The 20,375-nt window shown below is 51.1% G+C and overlaps 1 protein-coding gene across 1 annotated transcript; it reads right to left on the bottom strand.

The window, feature by feature from the left end:
• Nucleotides 1–1,715: 1,715 nt before the first annotated feature.
• Prss27 (serine protease 27) lies at nucleotides 1,716–9,062 on the bottom strand. The gene is made up of 6 exons (XM_032913423.1): nucleotides 8,944–9,062; nucleotides 5,389–5,415; nucleotides 4,622–4,784; nucleotides 3,106–3,377; nucleotides 2,615–2,784; nucleotides 1,716–2,117 (listed from the first exon to the last, which is right to left on the bottom strand). The coding sequence occupies exons 1-6, from the start codon at nucleotides 8,996–8,998 to the stop codon at nucleotides 1,818–1,820; spliced, it is 987 nt and encodes a 328-aa protein (XP_032769314.1). The 5' UTR covers nucleotides 8,999–9,062; the 3' UTR covers nucleotides 1,716–1,817.
• Between the last annotated feature and the right edge of the window lie 11,313 nt (nucleotides 9,063–20,375).

The raw sequence follows: 20,375 nt of genomic DNA, 5'->3' as shown, positions 1-20,375 counted from the left end.
CAACCCAGCCGGGTTGGTGACCCGCTGGCCCAAGGGTACCAACAAGGGCTGTCTTGTTGCCCAAGCTGAGATATGGGTGAGGCTGCTATACAGTGCTCAGTTATCTGGGCCATGAGGTATCCTGTGAATTCCTGGGATTGAGTAGGGTAAGGGTCTAGATTCTGCTCTGAGAGGTCTTCTAATGCCAACCTGCCTCCCAGCACAGAACATGGCATGTCTGAGAAGAAGGCTAGCCCAGAACATGGCATGCCTGAGAAGAAGGCTAGCACAGAGGCAGGCAGTCTGTTGTCACCCTCAGAGAGCCTTCCAGCCTTACGGCTATCTGGACTGGAACTAAGGGTACAGCTTGGGCAGTTCTGCTGATTCTGGGAAGCTAGCAGTCTGGGCAGGAAAGGCAGTGTGTGCAGCATTCCCCAGGTAGTCCACAGCTACCGGACTCTGTGCAGAGCCCATGCCTGAGCTTCTACCAAGGTGCTTCCTGTGGACAGGACCACGCCTCTGGTTGGACGGTACCCATGGGCCCAAAGGAACAGTGAGCCTAGGCCCACATGCAGCTTTCTGAATCCATGTGGAAAGGCATCACCCACCACCTTTGGACAGAGCCATTCTTCCTAGGGCAAACCCACAATTGATGCCTGCGTGCCTCATACTTACTCATACTTACTCATGCCTACTGAGCGTGATGGACCAGAGCTTACGTTCCTACAACCTGCCCCGAACCCTCATCTGGGCTCCAGTGCACCAGCTTTCCTCTGCAGAGTGGAAGAGTAGACGACTCTTAGGCCAGACACTCAGTTTGCTCTAGAGAAGGCTCTCAACAGCCCATCCTCAGACCACGGAGCAGACAGTGGGAAGAGGAACTAGGGGTTCCTCATGCATGTCTGGTATATTGTAAGTGCTAAGTGATCCATTCTGGGGTTTTGTTTTTTGTTTTTTTCTCCTGAGACAGGGTCTCACTCTGTAGCTTGGAACAGACTGGCCTGGAACTCCTGATATTAATTAGGCTGGCCTCAAGCTCATAGAGTTCTTCCTGCCTCTGCTTCCTGGATGCTGGGACTAAAGGTGATACGCCACCACACCTGACAGCCATTTGGTAATTAACAGTGCCTGCAGCAAGTCAGGCTTGCCCGTGAGCGCATAGGTGAACACATGTGAATGTGCACGGTGAGAGGGTGGGGTTTGTGAGTGTCTGGTCCTTTCCACCCCACTACTGTGTTACTAGAAAGTGAGGAGTTTGAGGTTCAGGAATGGACCAGTAGAAAGGAGCCTCAGCGCTCGTTCGAGGGAAGAACATAAAGTCTGTGTTGCCCCTGGAGGGGACTCCTGAAGTGTAAGAGTGGACGGGTCCTCTGTGTGATGATGTTAGAGAGGTTGGGTCAGATTGGAGGCTGTGCCCCCAGCATGTGCTTCTGCCCAACCTCTGTGTGGTTCTTACTGAAGCCTCTGGCATTTTGTGACCTGCCTCCCACCCGTATCTGTCACCGTCTGCAGTGCTGAAATGGGACAGCCATTGGTATTCAAGGTGGTGAGGCAGCTGTGGGGTGCTAACAGGGCAAGTGGGTCAGGAGCATCCTGGCTTGGGTGTGCCTGCAAGGGTCCTGCCTCACCAGGAACCAAGCCCTCTAAACCTTCCCAGCTCACAGTAGGTTAGCTTCCAAAGCCCCGCAAAGATCCCCACACAGTCCGTGGTGCTTTTTCTTTTTTCTTTCTTTTTTTTTCTGGAGGTGAACATAAATAAAAGTGGCTGGGATGTAAGATGGGGGACAGTATTTACAAATGTACAGTGGGTGGGGCTCCACCTGCCGGGCTGAGCAGCCCTAGAGGATCCCAAGCATCAGTGCTCCCAGGGCCAGCAAAACTGCATGGGCAGCCAGGCAGGGGGCGGAGTTCTCTGCCAGGGGCTGCCAGCCTCGGGGGTCTCTTTGCTGCTGCTGGCTGCCGGCTCTCCCCTGGAACTGTAGTTCTGGGATGATTTGATGGATCCATTGGTAATGAGAAGTCACACGGATGTAGACACCTGGACGATTCCGGCGGGCACAGCCTTCTCCCCAGCTGATTACCCCAGCCTGCACCCATGACTGGTCCACAAGGCACACCAGTGGGCCTCCAGAGTCACCCTGTGGGGAAGCAGAGGTCCATCAGAACCCACCCTGGCCTCACAGAGGTCCTGTGTACTCTTGTGTGTTTATCACAAAGCCCCCTTCCAGGAAACTCCCCACTGGTTCTCTCACGGACAAGCCTGCACATTGCATACACCCAGTGTGGTGTTTGTTGGAAATGCAGCTTCTGGGCCCCCATTTCAGACCCAAGACTTGCTTATCATTGCCAGCTAATGGAACCCAGTCTACCCCTTGACCTGGGCTGAGCTCCCTCTAGAACAGTGGTTCCCAAACCCAGTTAATGTTGTGACCCTTTGACACAGTTCCTCCTGTTGTGGGGACCCCCAACCATAAAGTCATTTTCATTGCTACCGATTTTGCCACTCAGGAATTGTAAACATTGAATATGTAAGGTATCTCACATGTGACCCGTGTGAAAGTCATTCGACCCCCAAAGTTGTCAGGACCCACAGTTTGAGAACTGCTTCTCTAACGCCTTTGCCATAATACACTACCTTACAGGCGTCCTTCTTGCCCTCTGCAAAGCCTGCACAGAGCATGTCGTCCTTGATGGTTTTGAGCTGGATGTCAGCCTCAGCATCCTTGCTGTACAGAAGGTTGCACTTGGGCGTGTCAATGAGAGGCACAGCCAGTTTCTGCAGGATCCGTGGGTTGGGTAGTCGGTCTGGGGAGGGAAAGGCAGCCTGCAGCTCTGGACAGTCTTAGTCAGGATCCCGAGGCTCTGGGTTCTCAAGAACCACAGCTCATTGCCCCTCCCTGGGTTTCCTCAAAACTTAATGGGACTGTTTCTTCCCTCAGTAGTAGACCCAGGCCTGCATGCCTCCCTCTCCTGTCTCCCATGTGCACAGCAGTTCTGCAGCTCCTGCTCCACTCATACCCACCCACCCATGTGAATAGAAACCATGCATGCCAGCATCAACAGGAAAGCTGACCTGGCCCTTCTTCAGACTTATCTCCCTTCTTCCCCTAGCTCAGTCCCCCTCACCTTGCTCACTGGGGCTGCCCCAGCCGGTGACCCAGCAGTTCATGCCCGACTTGAAGATGACCGAGGGGTCAGGCAGGCACACGGGAAGGATGTATTTGGTGAAGGTCACAGGCACCTGCAGCTCCACCAGAGCCACATCGGCACTGGAAGCCATGCCTTGGTACTCAGGATGGCTTTTCACCTGCTTCACGGGGACATACAGGGCATGTGGTCCTGGCTGTTGCAGCTTCAGTGCCCCCAGCAGGACCTGGTATATGGATATGTCTGATGTGCTAGTGGAAAGAGCAGAGCTGGTGTGAGTGAGTACTCTCCTCCACGAGGACAGGGACCCACAGTATGTGACACTTCTCTTTGCATGAGTAAAATGTCATCTCCCTGATAAAGACTGTAGAATCTGAAAATCCTCCCCCCGCCCCCTGCAACATCTTTTCCTGGCTACCAGGTGGCCAGGTGACCTAACAAGTTCCCTGTGACTCAGTTTCCTCATTTGTAAGACAGGAGCACTAAGAATCCTACCTGAAAAGCCTACTGTAACACACACACACACACACACACACACACACACACACACACACACACACACCCCTCTGAGGTACAGTGAGCCCAAGGCCTGCCTTTGAGCTCCAGGTAGGCCACCTTTGAGCTTTTTAAAATAATTGCAGGGGCTGGCAAGATGGTTCAGTAGGTACAGGTGTTTTCTGTGCAAGCCTAAATGCCCAGGTTTTATCACGTCCACACAAAAACGTAGTGACAGGAGAAAACCGACTCTGAAATGTTGTCTTCTGACCTCCACACTGGGACACGTGCCCCACCCCCAAACACCCAATAATAAATAAAAGGAAGAGAGGAATTTCAGATCTGTGAGGAAAGAGGTGTAATGTTTGGAGACCCTGAAAATCCAAGGCCAGTGCCTCACGTGGACGTGTGGATTGGGAACTATCCTCTGAGATGGTCTTAAATGGGTTGAGGAAGAGGGACATTCTGTTCCAAATCTTAGGCTTATCTGATATCCCCAAACCAGAGAGAGCTCTCATTTGGTGTGAAGGGAGGCGGGGCTGTGCCTGCAAGAACAGGAGCCCAGATATCACTGACAGCAGCGGGTAGAGCAGGAACTTGGGCAGTAGTTGCAGCTTCCAGGCACAGGGTCGGAGCCAAAGGAAAACTTTAAATTATTTATGTCTATGAATGTTTTTTGTCCATGCACTGTGTGCATGCTTGAAGCCTGCCTAAGTCAGAAGAGGGTGTTATCTGAAATTGAGCTATAGAAAGTTGTGAGCCACCATGGGGATGTGGAGAGTTGAACATCGGTTTTCTACAAGAACAGCCGGTACACTGGGCTGTCTGTCCCTTTCCGTAAAAGAAAACTTTGGAAGATGGAGGGTGTTACTGGACCAGGCATGGGGTGGGGGTGGGGTGTGCAGCTGGAAGTGCTGTCCGTGGTGCTGAACAGTTGTGCGCACAGGCTTTGTCTTGTCCCAACCACTGGTGAGAAGCTGAAAGGGTCAGGGCTACTTACTTGGAGAAGCAGTGTGCAGCAGTGAGGACCCATGTTGGTGCGATGAGACTGCCCCCACAGAAGTGAGCTCCATTGCGCTGGATGCTGACCTGCCAGGGCCACTCACCTTCTAAGGCATCCTCCCCGCCCACCATCCGGTTAAACATCCTTGGATGCCCACAGGCTGGAAGAACATGAAATCACTCTCTGAAGGAGGGGGCTGGTTCCATGGTTCCAGCTCCACCCCAAACCCCACCTGCCAGCTCTCACTTTTTTGTCAGTTTTCTGCCTCTTCTGGCCCCTGAGCCACTCAGGACATTGGCAGATCAGAGGCCCAAGTGCCAGAGGCTTTTGATACAGGATGGCCCTTTCTAGTTCTGCCTTCCCATGAACCTCAGACCTCTCACTTATAACAAGGTGACAAGACCCAATCCGGGATCAGGAAGGTTGATGTGACAAGGAAAAGTCACACCCAGAGCTGGACATGGGTCCCTGAAAGGTGGCTGTATGTCATGTCTTACAAGGGGTCGGTGAGCCAAAAGAGAGTCATGGCTCAGCAGCGTAGGTGTCACCTATCCTGGTACTTGTCCCTCATGCCTCTACCACGGGAGATCTTTTCTTCCGCTGCCTTCTGGACTCCAGTTCTGCTTGGCCACTCTGACTGGCTTTCCTGCTGCCCCATGCATCTCTCCTAGTCTTATCCTCCTCCTCGTGTGTGTGTGTGTGTGCGCGCGCCTGTGTGCATGTGAATGTCCAGCCACTCCTGTGCCTCAGTTGATCCCACTTACCTCTCATAGCCTCGGCCCCTTCAGTCCCTGCAAATTAGAAAAGGGGGGGGGGTCATCAGCCAACTTTACCAAGCCAAGGTCTGTTCCTCCCTGCCCCTGCCTCATCGCAGGTCCCTGTCCACTGAGGACAAGGAGAGACAACCAGGGGATTGACCTCCTGCTCGGGGCAGGCTGACACCCTTCTTGTGCACACAGGGACCTCTTCTTCCACCTTGCACCCCAGTATTTGTCTTGAAGTACAGAGGTGCGGATAGTGCATAGGCCTCAAATCCTAGAGATGTAGAGTCTGTCTGTCTTTACTCTCTGAAGGCTCAGCTCTGGACAACAGAGGAAACCCTGGAGGTTGCCTCCACAGATTGTCCATCAGGGCTCCTCTCAGTCTTTCAGAATGATCAAGTCTTCTTCTCTCTAAATCCAACTGAGGTCCAGACATCCATGGTCACTCTCTGCTCTCCAGGGAGTAGAGTTGGCTTAGCAACCACCTCCCAGGACTGTACTTCCTGAGGACTGAGCCCTGTTGCCAAGTATGACCATATTGACCATCTTCACTGGACCACCATCAAGGTGGGGGGACAAACAGAGAAGAGGATAGCACAGCTCTGAGGGCATCGGAATGGGGTCCATTCCTAGGGTTCATCACCCTTTGCTCAACCTCCATAAGCTTCATTCCAGCCTCAGATTCCCCCAGACCTTTGGCTGTATTCTCCTACTTACTGATCCCTTGGTTAGGTCTGGGGAACTGGATGGGGTTTCAGCATGGTCAGGTCCCTCCTCCTTCTTAGTCACATTTTCTCCAAGCCCCACCACTTGAGCCCAGAGGGATGGATGAAAAGAAAACCATTCTAGGATGCGGAGGGTCAAAGGGACAGCAAATGGCTATACTGATCCATACATGACCCGCAGTGCCCAGAGCCCTTAAGGATGTCACTGGACTTGTCTTCCCTGGGAGGCTCCCAGCCATGCAGCTTGCAATGCTACAGGAAGCCAAGATCCAGAATGTGGGCTTGGTGATGGGATAGGGTTCAGTTGTGGACAGGGCGATTAGCTGCATATAAACTAGAATCAGCTGGGAACAGTCTCAATATAGGATCATCTCCATTGGGTCGGCCTGTGGGTTTACCCTTGCGGGGGTGTTTATCTTAAGTTAATTGATGTAGGAAGACCCAACCCACTGTGGATGGCACCATTCCCTAGGCACAGGGGGTGGGTTGGTCCTGAACTGAGCAAACATAAGCAAGTGAATATACATGAATTCATTTATCCCCACTCTGGATGTGACCAACTGTTTCAGGTTCCTGTTGCCCTAAAATGATGGATTGTCACCAGGAAGAGTGAGCTAAAATAAGCCCTTTACCTCCCACACCCACCCCAGGTTACATTTTGTCGTATTTTATCACAGTGCCAGAAACCCAGAGGAACCAGAACATAGAGGAACAAGAGGTAGCGAGTCCTGGGGACCAGACCAGATGTTTCTTAAAGCAGGATGTCAAGCAGATAGGGGCCTATGTCGTGGGAAGCAGGGATTGTGCTCTGCACTTCTGGCTTGTGTGCTTGTGAGCTCGTGTTCACAAGGTATCCTTTACAACGAAATGCATAGTGTATGTCCATCGCAGCCGTTACCCAGTGCTCACCACTCAAGAGGCTGAGGCAGAAGGATTGGCTGGCGTTTAAAGCCAGACTGAGCTACACAATGAGATTGAAGCAATGTTATAAGACCTTGTCTCTATGTAAATGAAGCGCCTGGGTGGTTGAGAGCACCTAGTGTCCTGGCAGAGGACCTGGGTTCAGGGCCTAGCACCCACGTCTGTAACTCCAGTTCCAGCAGATCTGAGACCCTCTTCTGCACTACATGCACACCTCGCACACACAAACATGCAAATATTTGTGCATTCATACAAGTAAAAAAATATCCATAAGTAAATAAAGGGCTGGGGAGATGGCTTGTTGGTTAAGAGCATCTCTGGCTTTTACAGAGGATCCCAGTTCAGTTCCCAGCACCAAGGGGATCCAGCAACCCCTCTGGGGTCTCCACAGGTAAACAACCTTCACTTAAACACACAGACAGAGACACACACAGACACACACACACACACACACACACACACACACACGAGACAGAGAGACAAAGAGACAGACAGAGACCGAAAGAGGGATACATATAAATAAAAATAAAATCTTAAGATACTATAAAACGAAAGTGCAAATGTGAGCAAAGAGAGCGGCCGTCTTGTTAGAACTCAGTTGGAACTGATCTCTCCAGGCCCAGAGAGCCAGCTTGCAATACTGCCTTGATGCTCTCTGACCTCAAGGGCACAGATCCACTGCAAGCCTCCTCCTCCTCCTTCCTCCTGGAACTTGCAAGAGCCTTCTATGCATTCTCCTTCCAGCCAGTCCCATCTCCCGTTGTCTCTGCTGCAGCTTAGTCCTTCAGGCTGAGGCTCCCAGGCTCTACGAGTCTTAAGGACAGTCTGTGTCCGTCCTGGACCTCCAATAGGAGTGGCTGAGAAAAGGCGAGAGCAGCCTACTGGGGTGCTGGTCACCCTGGGCTAAAGTGAGCATGTCACCTAGGGGTCCAGCCTCAGGATACAGCAGTTTGTGAGCCAAAGGCAGGATGCTTTGTGCTTTGGCAGTGACCTCCATTGATCCACCCACGGGAGCCAGCAGGGTGTCACACCCAATGGAGATGGGCTTTCAATGCTATCATTCTTGCTGCTAGAGGCCATGGACAGAAACATTCCTTGACAGCGGGGGAGGTAGGGGCATCCCCACAGAGATGCCCACGAATGTCCTCCTAACCCCAGAGCCCCGGCCGAGACATGGTCTGGTGTAACTTGGGCTGGCCCAGGGAGGTGAAGTGAGGACACGGAAGCATGCTGGCTGCTGAGCTGGCCCATCTGGCCCAGGAATGTGGGAGAGTTTCCCTAGTCAAGAGGAGCCCAGCCCACAGAAAAGGACCTTGTAGGCAGAGCACCTGACTAGAACTTGCTGACCCCTGCTCACAATGGACAGGGGCGTCTGCTTCTCCTTCTCAAGGCAGGAGCTGGGACCCTCTGCGGCTTGCAGCTCTTGTCCCTAGCCCTCTGTCGAGCCTTCAGAATCTGGCTGAAGGCTCCTAGTCTCAGAGGGCAAGCACAATTCACGTGAGCCTAGGGACTTGGAAGTCTGCAGGCCTAGGTTCAAATCCTATAGGTGTAGAGGCTCTATCATCTGTGGAATGGGAAGAGCGGCTTCTAGGGGAGCCCGAAGCTCAGAGCATGGCACACAGTGAGACTCTGGGAAGATGGTAGTGTGACTCTAGCCAAGGCCCTGCCTTGGGGGTCCTCTCAAGGCCACAGCCACATACTCTGCCAGACCTTCCCACAGTGCCCTTTCCCCAGCCAGGTCCTTGAGGTGGAATATTTGAGAACTGAGTGTATTCTCTGGGAAGAGAAGGTTCCTTTCAGTCTCAGACAGGAGCAGGGATTGGGGGGTCTCCGATGGAAGTCAGAGCAGAACAGAGGGGTCCCTACAGAGAAAGATGGCAGCAGGGCCGTCCGCTCCAACACTGCAACTCACCAGGTCTCAGCAGCAGCGGCAACAGCAGCAGGGCAGTGATGTGGGGCTGCCTCATGGTCTCTGGTTTGGTGGCCGTTTGAGTCCTGGTCAGCAGTGACAGAAGCTCTCCCTAGTGCTACAGAGGTGCAGGCTCCATGAAGTGAGGTTTTATGCCGGAGGTGAGTGTCAGCTCGGCTATGCCACCCAACCTGTCAACCCTGCCTGCCCAGCTCCTCTTTAGAAGGAAGGAGGTGCCCAGAACACCAACTCCATGACCCGGCCCTGAACTCCAGGGGCCAGACCCCTTACTTTGTACACTCCAGGATTCTGGTAGCAAGGTGTTGCTCCCCCCCATATGAGCTGACCACAGAGGACTCCTTGCCTTCCTCAATTGCCCATAGGCTCCACCTAAGTTGGCAGAGTCTACTCCATCCAAGAGGCCTTCCATTTCACTCGTTCGTTCATTCATTCATTCATTCATTCATTCATTCATTCATTCAATACTTGAGCACCTACTTTTTAAATCTGACACCTGTGGCCCAAGGTTGATTTATTTGCCTTGATGGGGGAGTAGACATTGAAGAACTAAGATGAGGGTGCTTGTGCAACCAAGAGGGCCCCCCCCTCGCAGCCCCGGCCGATGCTTCTGGACCACACACAAACACACATCTGCAGATTGGCTCAGGGAATAGGAAGCTTTGTCCCGCCCCTGCCAGTCGGGAGCTGCACCTTCTGGGCGCGGCAAGAGCTGTTCTGGGAAGGCGGCATAGTGACCGGCAAGGTGGCTGTCCGGTTCCTGCCCTGGGTGCGCCCGTCAGGCTCCGGGACGTGAGGCCGCGGCGGAAGTATCCCTGGGAGGAAGTTATTTGGGGCACGAGACTGACATCGGGCGGAGCTGGACAGAAGTTCCGAAGACCACTCCCTCCAAGCCGAGGAGTCAGGATGCAGGACCATATCCTGAATGTCTCACAGCAGATCCTGCCAGGCCAGGGAGCAGCACTGGACAGCGGGCCTAGCTCTGCCTCAGTTTCCCTTCTGGTGCAGAGGGTGCAGCGTCGCACCACCCTGTTGGTGTGAGCCAGGGGAGGTCAGTCGTCCAACAGGGTAGCAGCGCAGGGTCCCATGAAGTGCAATGGCCTTGGTCTCCCGGGCTTGCTGTGCAGAGTGGGGCCCTCTGGTGGCCGTCGCCACTCCTGTGTGGTCTCTGTCTGCTGTGCACATCTCTGCACCACAAATCTGTTCTTCCAGGTCCCATAATGCCTGGAGGCGGTAGCATCCGCATCCAGGACTTCCCCAGTGGTTGCCACCTCCCCTACAACTCCTACACATCCAGGTCCCTGTGTTTCAGGGTGGGTGCTCGGACACCAGGCACCTCTAATGCTAGAAAACAAAGCTGTGGGAAGAGAACTCTGGACTCATACCTACCTTCCTTCCTTCCTTCCTTCCTTCCTTCCTTCCTTCCTTCCTTCCTTCTTCCTTCTTTCCTTTCTTCCTTACTTTATTCTTTGTTTTGTTTTGATTTTTTTAATTATTGTTATTTCTTTTTTTGTTTTTGTTTTTGTTTTTGTTTTTGAGACAGGTTGGGCCGGAACTCACCCTGTAGACCATGCTAGCCTCGAACTCACGGAGATCCACCCGCCTCTGCCTCCTCCACTGGCAAGTGTTTCTGTCTATTTGCTCATTTTCCCCAGCATGTTCATGAAAGCACTGGATAAGAGGTACCTAGGTTCCCAGTAGTTTTAGGAAGAAGACACAGAAGCAAATAGAGGACTCACCCTGGAGCCTGGGCATAGCCAGGAGACATAAACGGTTGAGGGAAAAGGTCTTATAAACGGTATAAAGTGTTTCAAAGCAACCATGGCCACACATCAGGCAGACATCCAGTAACCCATTAGCCCTACTCTGAGGCAGTTTCTGACTCTTTGAAGCTAAGGGCTTCCTTGCAGAGCCCTTTCTAGTTTTCTCCCTCCTCCCCTAACAGCAAATACTTTGCATACGACTCTGCCTTGAAGTCAGGTGAGCAACAGAAGTGAGCGTGTGGGTCCAGAGGAAGCTGGACGCTTGAGAAACCATCTGGGTCCCTCCCACTAACCGTGGGCCGGACCCCTCCTTCCCGTCTCCCATCCCCCGCACCTGGAATACACAGCCAGCAACAACAAAAAAGCTAGATGCTTCTACACACTGACCGCCACACAAGGATCTGAGGGATTCCGCCATAAGGAGCTCTCTGGAGCACTTGGTCTTTTTTTTAATTTTTAAATTTTTTTTTAATTTATGTTTGTTAATTCAGTGTGTGTTCATGAAAGCGTGTGTGTGCATGTGAGGGAGGGGGGTGGACGGAGGACAACATGCATCAATCAACTCTCTCCTTCCACCAGATGTGTGTTCCAGGGATGGAATTCAGGGCGGCAAGCTTGGTGGAGAGCACCTTTTCCTCCTGAGCTGTCTCGCTGGTCTTTTAGAGCATTGCCAAGGTTAGAAGTGAGATGGGTGAAGGAAAGAGACAAGTGACAGAGAGGAAGCTAACTTGGCTGACACAGTGCGGGAAATGTTCACCTTAGTAATCAAATGAATGCAAATTAAATGCAAAGGGACGGCCGTTGTCACTCACTGGTTAGCAAAGCCCGGAGGAATGCTCTTAGGCAAGGCTGCAGGGAAGTGGGTCAAAGAGTGATTATGGAACTGGCCTTGGGGAATTGTTTTTTATATTGAGAAAGGGTCATGTAGCCCAAGCTAGCCCTGAACTTACTATGTAGCCCAGGCTGTGAAAAAACATTTTGACTAAAGATGTTACATTTGCACAACTAAACCTGCTTGTAATTCTATAATTCTAGCAGTCAAGAGTCTGGGGGCAGAATAATAAAAACAAAACAAACAAATAAACAAAAAACAAACAAGGTTAGCCTGGGCTACATAGTGAGGTCTTCCCTATCTGAAACAAAACAATTTTTTGTTTGTTTGTTTATTTGTTTTAGAGACAGAAACAGAAGCAGAGAAGATGGAGGCGGGGGCAGAGGCAGAGGCAGAGGCAGGGGCAGGGGCAGGGGCAGGGGCAGGGGCAGGGGCAGGGGCAGAGGCAGAGGCAGAGGCAGAGGCAGAGGCAGAGGCAGAGGCAGAGGCAGAGGCAGAGGCAGAGGCAGAGGCAGAGGCAGAGGCAGAGGCAGAGGCAGAGGCAGGTGGATCCCTGTAAATTCAAGGCCAGCCTGGTCTACACAGTCAGTTTCAGGACAGCCAGAGTTACATAGATAAGAGAGACCCTGTCTCAAAAAGCCAAAAGTTAAAGGGAGGAAAAGAAGGAAGGAAGGAAGGAAGAAAGGAAGGAAGGAAGAAAGGAAGGAAGGAAGGAAAAACAGGTTTACAGAAAGTACAACTGTGAAAAGATTAGATTTATTCTATATTTTTTTTTTCTTTTATGTGTGTGTGTCTGCTACATATGTGGAAGTGCTCAGGCCAGAAGAGGGAGTTGGGTTCCCTGAAGTTAGGGTGAGAGGCGGTTACCCCGGGTGTGGGTCCTGGGTTCTGAGAAGATGATGTGTGCTCCATGTTAGAGCCAGGACTGACTTCAGAAGAAAAGTCATCCACTTCAGGGACTGACCATAAACCCGCCTAAGTCATCAGTCCCGGGAGCTAGGCCGTAAGTCAACATCTCCAGGAACAGACTATACATTTCAGGAACAAGGCCATAAAATCCCCCATCCAAAGACCAGCCTGTGTATCTCAGCCTGTGGTTAAATGTTCATGACGCAGGAATGCAGTCGACTGATCACCTGGACGCAAGCCAGTCAGAACAGACTCCCATAACATCCCCAGCACCTACCAATGAAGTTCTAGATTACCTAACCCTAGCTAAAGTTCCCCTAGTTCCCCATGAAAAGGCCTGAGTCTGGGGTGTCTGGGGTTGTCGCCATTTTTGTAAGTGGCCAACCCCTGTGCACAGCCTTCTTGCTTTTGGGAAATAAGAACACTTGCCAATTGCATACGTGGTGGTCGTCTCCATGTGGCGCTTTCGGACTTAACAGGTACTGAACTCGGGTCCTCTGAAAAAGCAACTCTTAACTGCTGAACCACTTCTCTAGCCCCTATTAAATAGTGTTAAATCAGCCACACGATGGTGGCACATGCTGTTCCACTGGCCTGCTCTCAGGGACCTGCCAGCTACTTAGGTCGTCATCTGTCACCTGCCAGGTGCATCAGGTATGTGTTTTGGATAAAAGGGTTCCAGTCACCCCAGATCTCTCTCTCTCTCTCAGATTGGAGGGGGCCTCTCCAATCTCTGCCCCCTCTTTTTGTCTCCCTGTTTTCAGCCTCTATCCCCCAGGTCTCCATTCCTCTCCCTTCCCCAAATAAACCTCTTACATCTGATCTGTTGTGTGGCGTAATTTCTCAAGGGTACATTTTGTCCCCCTTCCCTGCCAAAGGTACCCTGACCCCTTGCCCACATCTTTTTTAATAATTCCACAGTCCTTTAATCCCAGCGCTCAGAAGGCAGATCTTTGCGTTTGAAGACCAGCCTGGTCTACGAAGTGTCCAGGATAACCAGGGCTACACAGGGAAACCCTGTCTCAAAGTACAAAACAAAATAAAACAACAACAATAACAAAAAAAGCAAAAACAAAAGAAAAAGAATAGAAAAAAGTATTAAAATGCCTTCCTTCTGTGAGAGACAAAGTTACGTTTTAAGTTTTAATTACTTTGCCTGAGACATCCCTGTAACAAAAATGCCTGGTAACCTGTAAGCCCCTTGCCCAAGGACAGATGCTCCCTGAAATGGTATTGTTTGTGGGAGGCGACAGGCCATGTAAGTGTTTCCTGTCCCTAAACAAGTTTGCTTTCCAACTACAGCAGATGTGCTTGATCACGCGTGGGCAAGGAGGTCCGTAGGTGGGGAATATGTAAGAGCGTGTGCTTGCCTCTGGTTGGATCTGGTGAGAAATGTGGTGAATTCTGGGTTTTGCCTTTTTAAGACCCTGCAAAATGTGACCAGGGCCGTTTTCCTGGGAACCTGGATCTGGACCTGGCCAGTATTTAATTAGAACTTCCTTCAAATTTGGCTTTAAATTGTTTAGGGAACTTGTTCTCAGCCAGTGGGATCAACACTTCCTTTCTTCTTCTCTGTCATCTGGTGGATGAAAAAAGGAAAGAACCTGGCTGCTCCTAGGTGTGGTGGAGAAGAGAGCTTATTAGAGACATGTGGGAGAGCATGAGCAGGGCAGGGATGTCTGGGAGAGTCCAGAGTGGACCTGACCATACTGAACTGGTCCATAGAGGTGGGGTGGGGTGGGGTGGGGTGGGAGATGCAGTAGCCACGAGGCCACAGGTACAAAAATGGCAGCCACGTAACCAAAATGTCTGGATTATATAAGGAAGAACTTCTATGGGACCTCTGGGCTAGAGAGTTCAGGGTAGGTTTGCTGAAAAGAAACTGGAAGCCAGGTCTGCTTTGATATGATAAATGGGGGTAAATAGACAGCTCAGTGCACTGTAAGGGGTTTGAAATTGAACACTCTCCATTCTTCCTGTTTTCTACCCCCTCCCCTCCCCTCTTCCCCTCCCCTCCTCGATCCTTTTCCTTCTTCTTCTCCCTCAAGACAGAGTTTTCTGTGTAGCCCTGGATGCTGAACTCACTCTGTAGACCAGGCTGGACTCACAGAGATCAGCCTGCCTCTGCTTGCTGAGTGTTAGGACTAAAGGCATGGGACACCACTGCCCGGCTAACAGTGTCTTAGCATGTAGTCCTAACTTGGTACTCATTATGTATCCTAGAATGGCCTCAAACTTGTGGTAACCCCCTGCTTCAGCTTCCTGATTCCTGGGATTGCAATTGTTCATCACCCTACCTGACCAAAAAAATTTAGTTTCATAACATTGGCAGCAACAGCACCCAAGAAGAAAGTCTGCACTCTGTCTGGCCATACCTAAGCCGTTCTGAAGTCATGTGACTCCCTTCCAAGATAGGAATCTAACCTATACTTGGGGTTTGTGGTGGGTGGTCATGCTGTGGGATCCTGGGGTTTCCTGTGATACTCTAACAGGAGGAAGAACTGGAGAGTTCAGGGTAGGGACGGGGTATGTATCACCTATCCCATCCCCTAGGGCCTACCTCTGGGGCGCCTGCAAGCACAGCACTCTGAGGTGACTCCCTGAGGTAGGTGCCTGTTGCCGGCTCCACTGTCCTCAGGGAATCCCAGCCCAGAGGAGCAAAGCTTTCCCACTCTATCCTGTGGAAATGTCCAAGGCAGGGCATTTCCAGCTTTGCTTCACTCGGGCTTTGTGACTGGCTCACACAGCCACAGTGCAGGAGTTTTTAATGGGGCAGAGGGAAGGGTGCTGGGGACTGAGGAGCAGTGACATCAGTCTCTCAGGTGTGAGTGAGACTGCTTCGTGCATGAAACTCCCCAAAACTTTACCCCAAAACTTCCACACACAATTAGTTCTTGGACGCCATTGAGGAAAGGTAGCCTCCGACTGAAGAAACCAAGTAAACAGAAGAAGGAGGCTATTAAAAAACAAAACAAGGGGTTGGGGATTAAAAAAAGGCCCTGGGTTGGTTCCCAGCTCCAAAAAAAAAAAAAAAAAAAAAAAAAAACAAAAACAATGGAGCAGCAGGGTTCCCACCGTGATGACAAAAGGAACCACCAGAATAGCAAGGTGAGGGATGCTGGAGGGCAATTGCCAGGGTTGCAATCCCTCCCCCCCCCATTACAGTGCTCCCATGGTTGCAATCCGACAGGTTGGGACGCTGATTTAAGAGTTTCCGGTCTGAGAGGACTGGCACCATTGTGCACTCTGCCACTGCGCTGACTTTTTAACCGGATGAGATTACTAAAGGATTCGCTCCAGCACAAGATTTCAGCTGAGGAATTCCTGAGATGCAAGGAAAGGAACCCAAACCAGGGGAAGAGGAAATGAGACCCCAGCAGGGTCAGAGGGGACAGTGGCAACCAGAGAGCCATGGGAGAGCTCAAAGAACTCAAAGAGCTCCAAGATGGAGTTCTCTGAGCTGCAGTTAGTGCTGTTAGGAGTAGCTTGCTTCAGATGAGGCCTGCCTGGAAAATGGTTTTCCTTCTCTTTGCTTCCATTCTTCCTTCTATTAAAAAAAAAATATGTGAATGTGTGTACATGTTCGTGAGTGTGTGTTTGTGTGTGTGTGTGTGTGTGTGTGTTCAAGTGCATATGTACCTGTGAAGGCCAGGGGGTTGATATTGGTTTTCTTCCTTGCTCTCTCCCTCTCTCTCCGAAAATAAGGTCTCACTATGTGTTGAGCCCTGTCCTGCCCTAGCATAGCTGAAGCCATTTTGTTCTATGCCCACCAGATATTTCATATTGTTGCGGTAATCTGCCTGCCAGTCATTGACACAGAAAAACAACTTGACTCAGAGCAGGGTCATGCTGACCACATCCCCTGTTATGCTCTGTATGTTCTGAGGTTTGTTAATCTTAAGAAATTTGACCACCATAAGCTTCACTTAGAACCCATCAGAATAAAAGTCAGTTAGAACGGTTCTGTCTACCTCGTCAAAATAGCTTGAGTCAGAGCCGACCAACCAGGGCATCGTTTCCTGCACCTGCACATGAGCTCATGTGAAATGTTGGCGGTCATAGCCTCAGCCTGGAATTCTAAGCTACAGCCCTGATCGATCCGTTTTAGGGTGTGCATGCAATAAGCCGTCCTTGTCTGACTGAGATTGGTGTTTGTGTCGTTAGGGAAGCCACTCCTCCCTCGACTCCAACACTATGTAGCTCTGGCTGGCCTGGAATTCACTAAGTAGACCAGGCTGGCCTAGAACTCACAGAGCGCCACCTGCCTCTGCCTCCCAAGTGCTGGGATTAAATGTGTGTGTCACCACCCTCTGTTCTCCACCTTACTCTTTGAGACAGAGTCTCTCACTGGACTTGCAGCTCATTGATTGGGTTGATCTGGCTGGCCAATGACTTCCAGGGGTCCCTGCCTCTGCCCCAATCCCAGCACTAAAATTACACATGTGGCACCCAGGTTTTACATGAGACCTAGTGCTAGGGATTTAAATTCACACCCTCAAAACAGGCACTTCACTGACTGAGCCATGTCCTCAGCCCCATAAAAAAAAAAATGTTCACCGTTCCTTACATGTAGTCTCATCTGAGTTCTCCTCAGGAACTGCTCAGAGTCCAGGCACAGCAAGGGTGCAGCCTGGAGGTGAGGGTGGGCTGCTCTGCCTGCTCTGCTCTGATGTCACCCATGACATCATGTTTGGAGGTAGAGATCAGATGTGGTTCCAGTTCCCCTCCCCGACCCCAGAACTGTGCTAAATGTTTCCTTGCCTGTCCTCTCGGCTACCATGAGTTTCCTCCACATTGGTGCCAGAAGTCTTTGAGTGGCAGCTCCCCACCCTCCCTCTGAAGTCGTGTCACAACAAATCCCTACACATAACTCCTATTCCAGATTACATTCCTGTTCAAACCCTGGCAGATGTCACAGAGATGTCTTCTGTTGATCTAATTTTAAATTGGAGAAGGGTTTTTTATCTATCATGGCAGGCTCTCCCTCTATAATCTAGACTGGCTTCAAACACTGACTCCTTCTGCCCCCGTCTCTCTAGTGCTGGGACTGTAGGTGTGTGCCACCATACCTGGTTAAAGCTTGTCTGTCTGTCTGTCTGTCTGTCTGTCTGTCACTGTCGTGTGCATCGATGTAGTGTCAGACACCCTCAGCCGTCCTGGAGTCTCAGGCTGCTTTTCTGGCCAGAACACAGCAGGAAGGCGGGAAGAGCAGAACAGAGTGGAGCTTAAGCACACCGTCTTCCTAAGGACCAGCCCTGCGGCCAGACATCTTGCTCACCTCAGCCTTTTCAGGGTCACCTCCCCTCAGCCTTTTCAGGGGTTCAGGGTTCCACAGACCCAGATCTTCACCTCCATAGCTGTGGGCTGCAGCTTCCTCTTCCTACTCCATCCTTGTCTTCTCTTCTCTCTGCTCCTCCCTCTGCTCCTCCTCCCTCTGCTCCTCCTCCCTCTGCTCCTCCTCCCTCTGCACCTCCTCCCTCTGCTCCTCCTCCCTCTGCTCCTCCTCCTTCTCTACATTATTTCTATTCTTCTGTGATGCTGGGGATAGAACCCAGGGCCTTGAAAACATGGTAGCTGTGTGTTCTATCTCTGCTCCTCCCTCCCTCTGCTCCCTCCCTCTGCTCCTCCTCCCTCTGCTCCTCCTCCTTCTCTACATTATTTCTATTCTTCTGTGATGCTGGGGATAGAACCCAGGGCCTTGAAAACATGGTAGCTATGTGTTCTATCACTGAGGTATACATCTGTACCCTGGACCTTTTCTTATCTGTCTATCTACCTGTCTGTCTGTCTGTCTGTCTGTCTATCTATCTATCTATCTATCTATCTATCTATCTATCTATCTATCTATCTATCTATCTATCTATCTATCTATCTGTCTCTATCTATCTATTTATCTGTCTGTCTGTCTGTCTATCTATCTACCATCTATCTGTCTGTCGGTCTATCTATCTATCTATCTATCATCATCTATCATTATTTCTTTTACATCTGACTGCATTTTCCCTTCCCTCCTCTTTCCAGTCCCAATCCTTTCCAGCTCCTACATCCATTCCTCCTCCTTTCTCTTCAGAAAAGGGCAGGCCTCCCAGGGATCTCAACCAAACATGGCTTATCAAGTTGTAATAAGACAGGTACTTCCCCTCATAGTTAAGGTTAAACAAGACAACCCAGTATGGGGAAAAGGGCCCCAACAACAAATAGTCAGAGACAGCCCCTGCTCCCACAAGACCAAACTTCATGGCTGTAATGTATATGCAGAGGCTTCTTTATTTAAAAATAATAATAATTCTTAATGTTTCTGATGGATTTTTTAACCAATAAACTTATCAAATGCATTGTTTGCCATCTCATGTTAGCAATTCCAGGGCCTTAGGCCATGGCTCACCCTCATCTCCGCATCCCCTTCCTACCCTGCCTTGGTCTCCCTAGCCTCTCATCCCACAGCTCTCCCCCTCACAGTAGGCATCTGGTACGGCTGCTCTGACATTTGCTCTTAGCTTGTTCCTCTCTGGTAAGGCACTCTCTGCCAGTTACATTCTCAGCCTTTGTCCTGGTTAGTTTTATGTCAGTTTGTCGCAAGCTAGGGCCGTTTGAGAAGAGGGATTCTCAGTTTTAAAAACACCTCCATAAGATCCACCTGTAAGCAGGTTGTAGTGCATTTTCCTAGTGACCGATGGATACTGGAGGGCCCAGCCCATTGTGGGTGATGCCATCCTGGACAGGCAGTCCTGGGTGCTGTAAGAGAGCAGGGTGAGCAAGAAAAGAGTGGGGGCAGCCAGGAGGCAGCACCCCTCCATGGCCTCTGCATCAGCTCCTGCCTCCAGGTTCTTGTGCTGCCAGAGCTCAGAGGACTATTTGATGGGAGCTTTGGAAGATAAGGGTATTGAGAGAAATGCAGATGATGGAGGCCTGGCTTTTGATGTTTTAGGGTGAAATTTGAGAGACCCTTAAACATTATGGGAACCATTCGATGTTATGAATTAAGAACCCGTGGTCCTGGGGTTGGGGATTTAGCTCAGTGGTAGAGCGCTTGCCTAGCAAACGCAAGGCCCTGGGTTTGGTCCCCAGCTCCTAAAAAAAAAGAAAAAAAAAAAAAAAAAAAAAAAAAAAAGAAGAATCCGTGGTCCTGGTTAGCTGGACTGAAAAAAAAAAATCAGCCACAATTAATAAGAGACCAGAACCACTAAGGTGGAAACTTTGCTTGGCTGGAACAATGGATGCTGCCCGGCTGAGTCTGGAGTCTGAGTCACATGTGATTAAGAAGAGACCAGCATCTAGCCCAGGGATCATGAGCGCTCAGCCCTCTGATTGCTGTACCATTCGGGTAAGCAGGTCCTGCACCTTGCCAGAGCAGCACAGCAGAGCTGGCGCTAGTGGCAGGGGTGTAGGTAACTGGCCCAAGGTCTTGCACACAGGAGTGCTGGCCCCACCTCTCCTCAGATAAGGGATGGGGCTGGCAGAGAGGTGATACCCTTCCCTCCTCCACACCTGTAGCAGTCAGGAGAGCTGGCTCTAGGGTTGGTCTCGGGAGAGTGGGAGAGCTGCCTCTGCTCTTCGGTGGCCGTAGCACTTGGTAGCACGTGTCCTGGACCTCGCTCAACTGGGTGGCACAGCGGAGCTGGCTCTGGAGGCATGGGTGTGGGTGAGCCAGCCCCCAGGGCATGAGAACAGGAGAGCTGACCCTGCCTTCTGCTGCTGTCCACACTGGGTCGGTTAACCAGGACAGTGCTGACAAGCTCACCCTGGTGGTGCGGATAGCGGGAGCTGGCCGCTATACAGATCATCTCCCAACCAGGTCCAGATCCAGGGCTTTAAGTTGGCCCACCCCAGAGTCTACATCACCTGTGAACGGTTGTTGCATGTGGAAGGGCAGGTCCTGCTGTTCCCAAGCTGCAGGATCTCCATGCCACAGG

The sequence above is a fragment of the Rattus rattus genome, chromosome 9 (assembly GCF_011064425.1).
Source record: "Rattus rattus isolate New Zealand chromosome 9, Rrattus_CSIRO_v1, whole genome shotgun sequence".
NCBI lineage: Eukaryota > Metazoa > Chordata > Mammalia > Rodentia > Muridae > Rattus > Rattus rattus.
The sequence above is the reverse complement of the archived record's forward strand: the minus strand, read 5'-3'. Positions and strand labels throughout refer to the sequence as shown.

Coding starts and splice junctions, on each gene's coding strand:
- Prss27 (XM_032913423.1), bottom strand. CDS start 8,998: ATGAGGCAGCCCCACATCACTGCCCTGCTGCTGTTGCCGCTGCTGCTG. Junction 5,416..8,943: donor GCCGCTGCTGCTGAGACCTG/GTGAGTTGCAGT, acceptor TCTAATTTGCAG/GGACTGAAGGGGCCGAGGCT. Junction 4,785..5,388: donor AGGGGCCGAGGCTATGAGAG/GTAAGTGGGATC, acceptor ATGTTCTTCCAG/CCTGTGGGCATCCAAGGATG.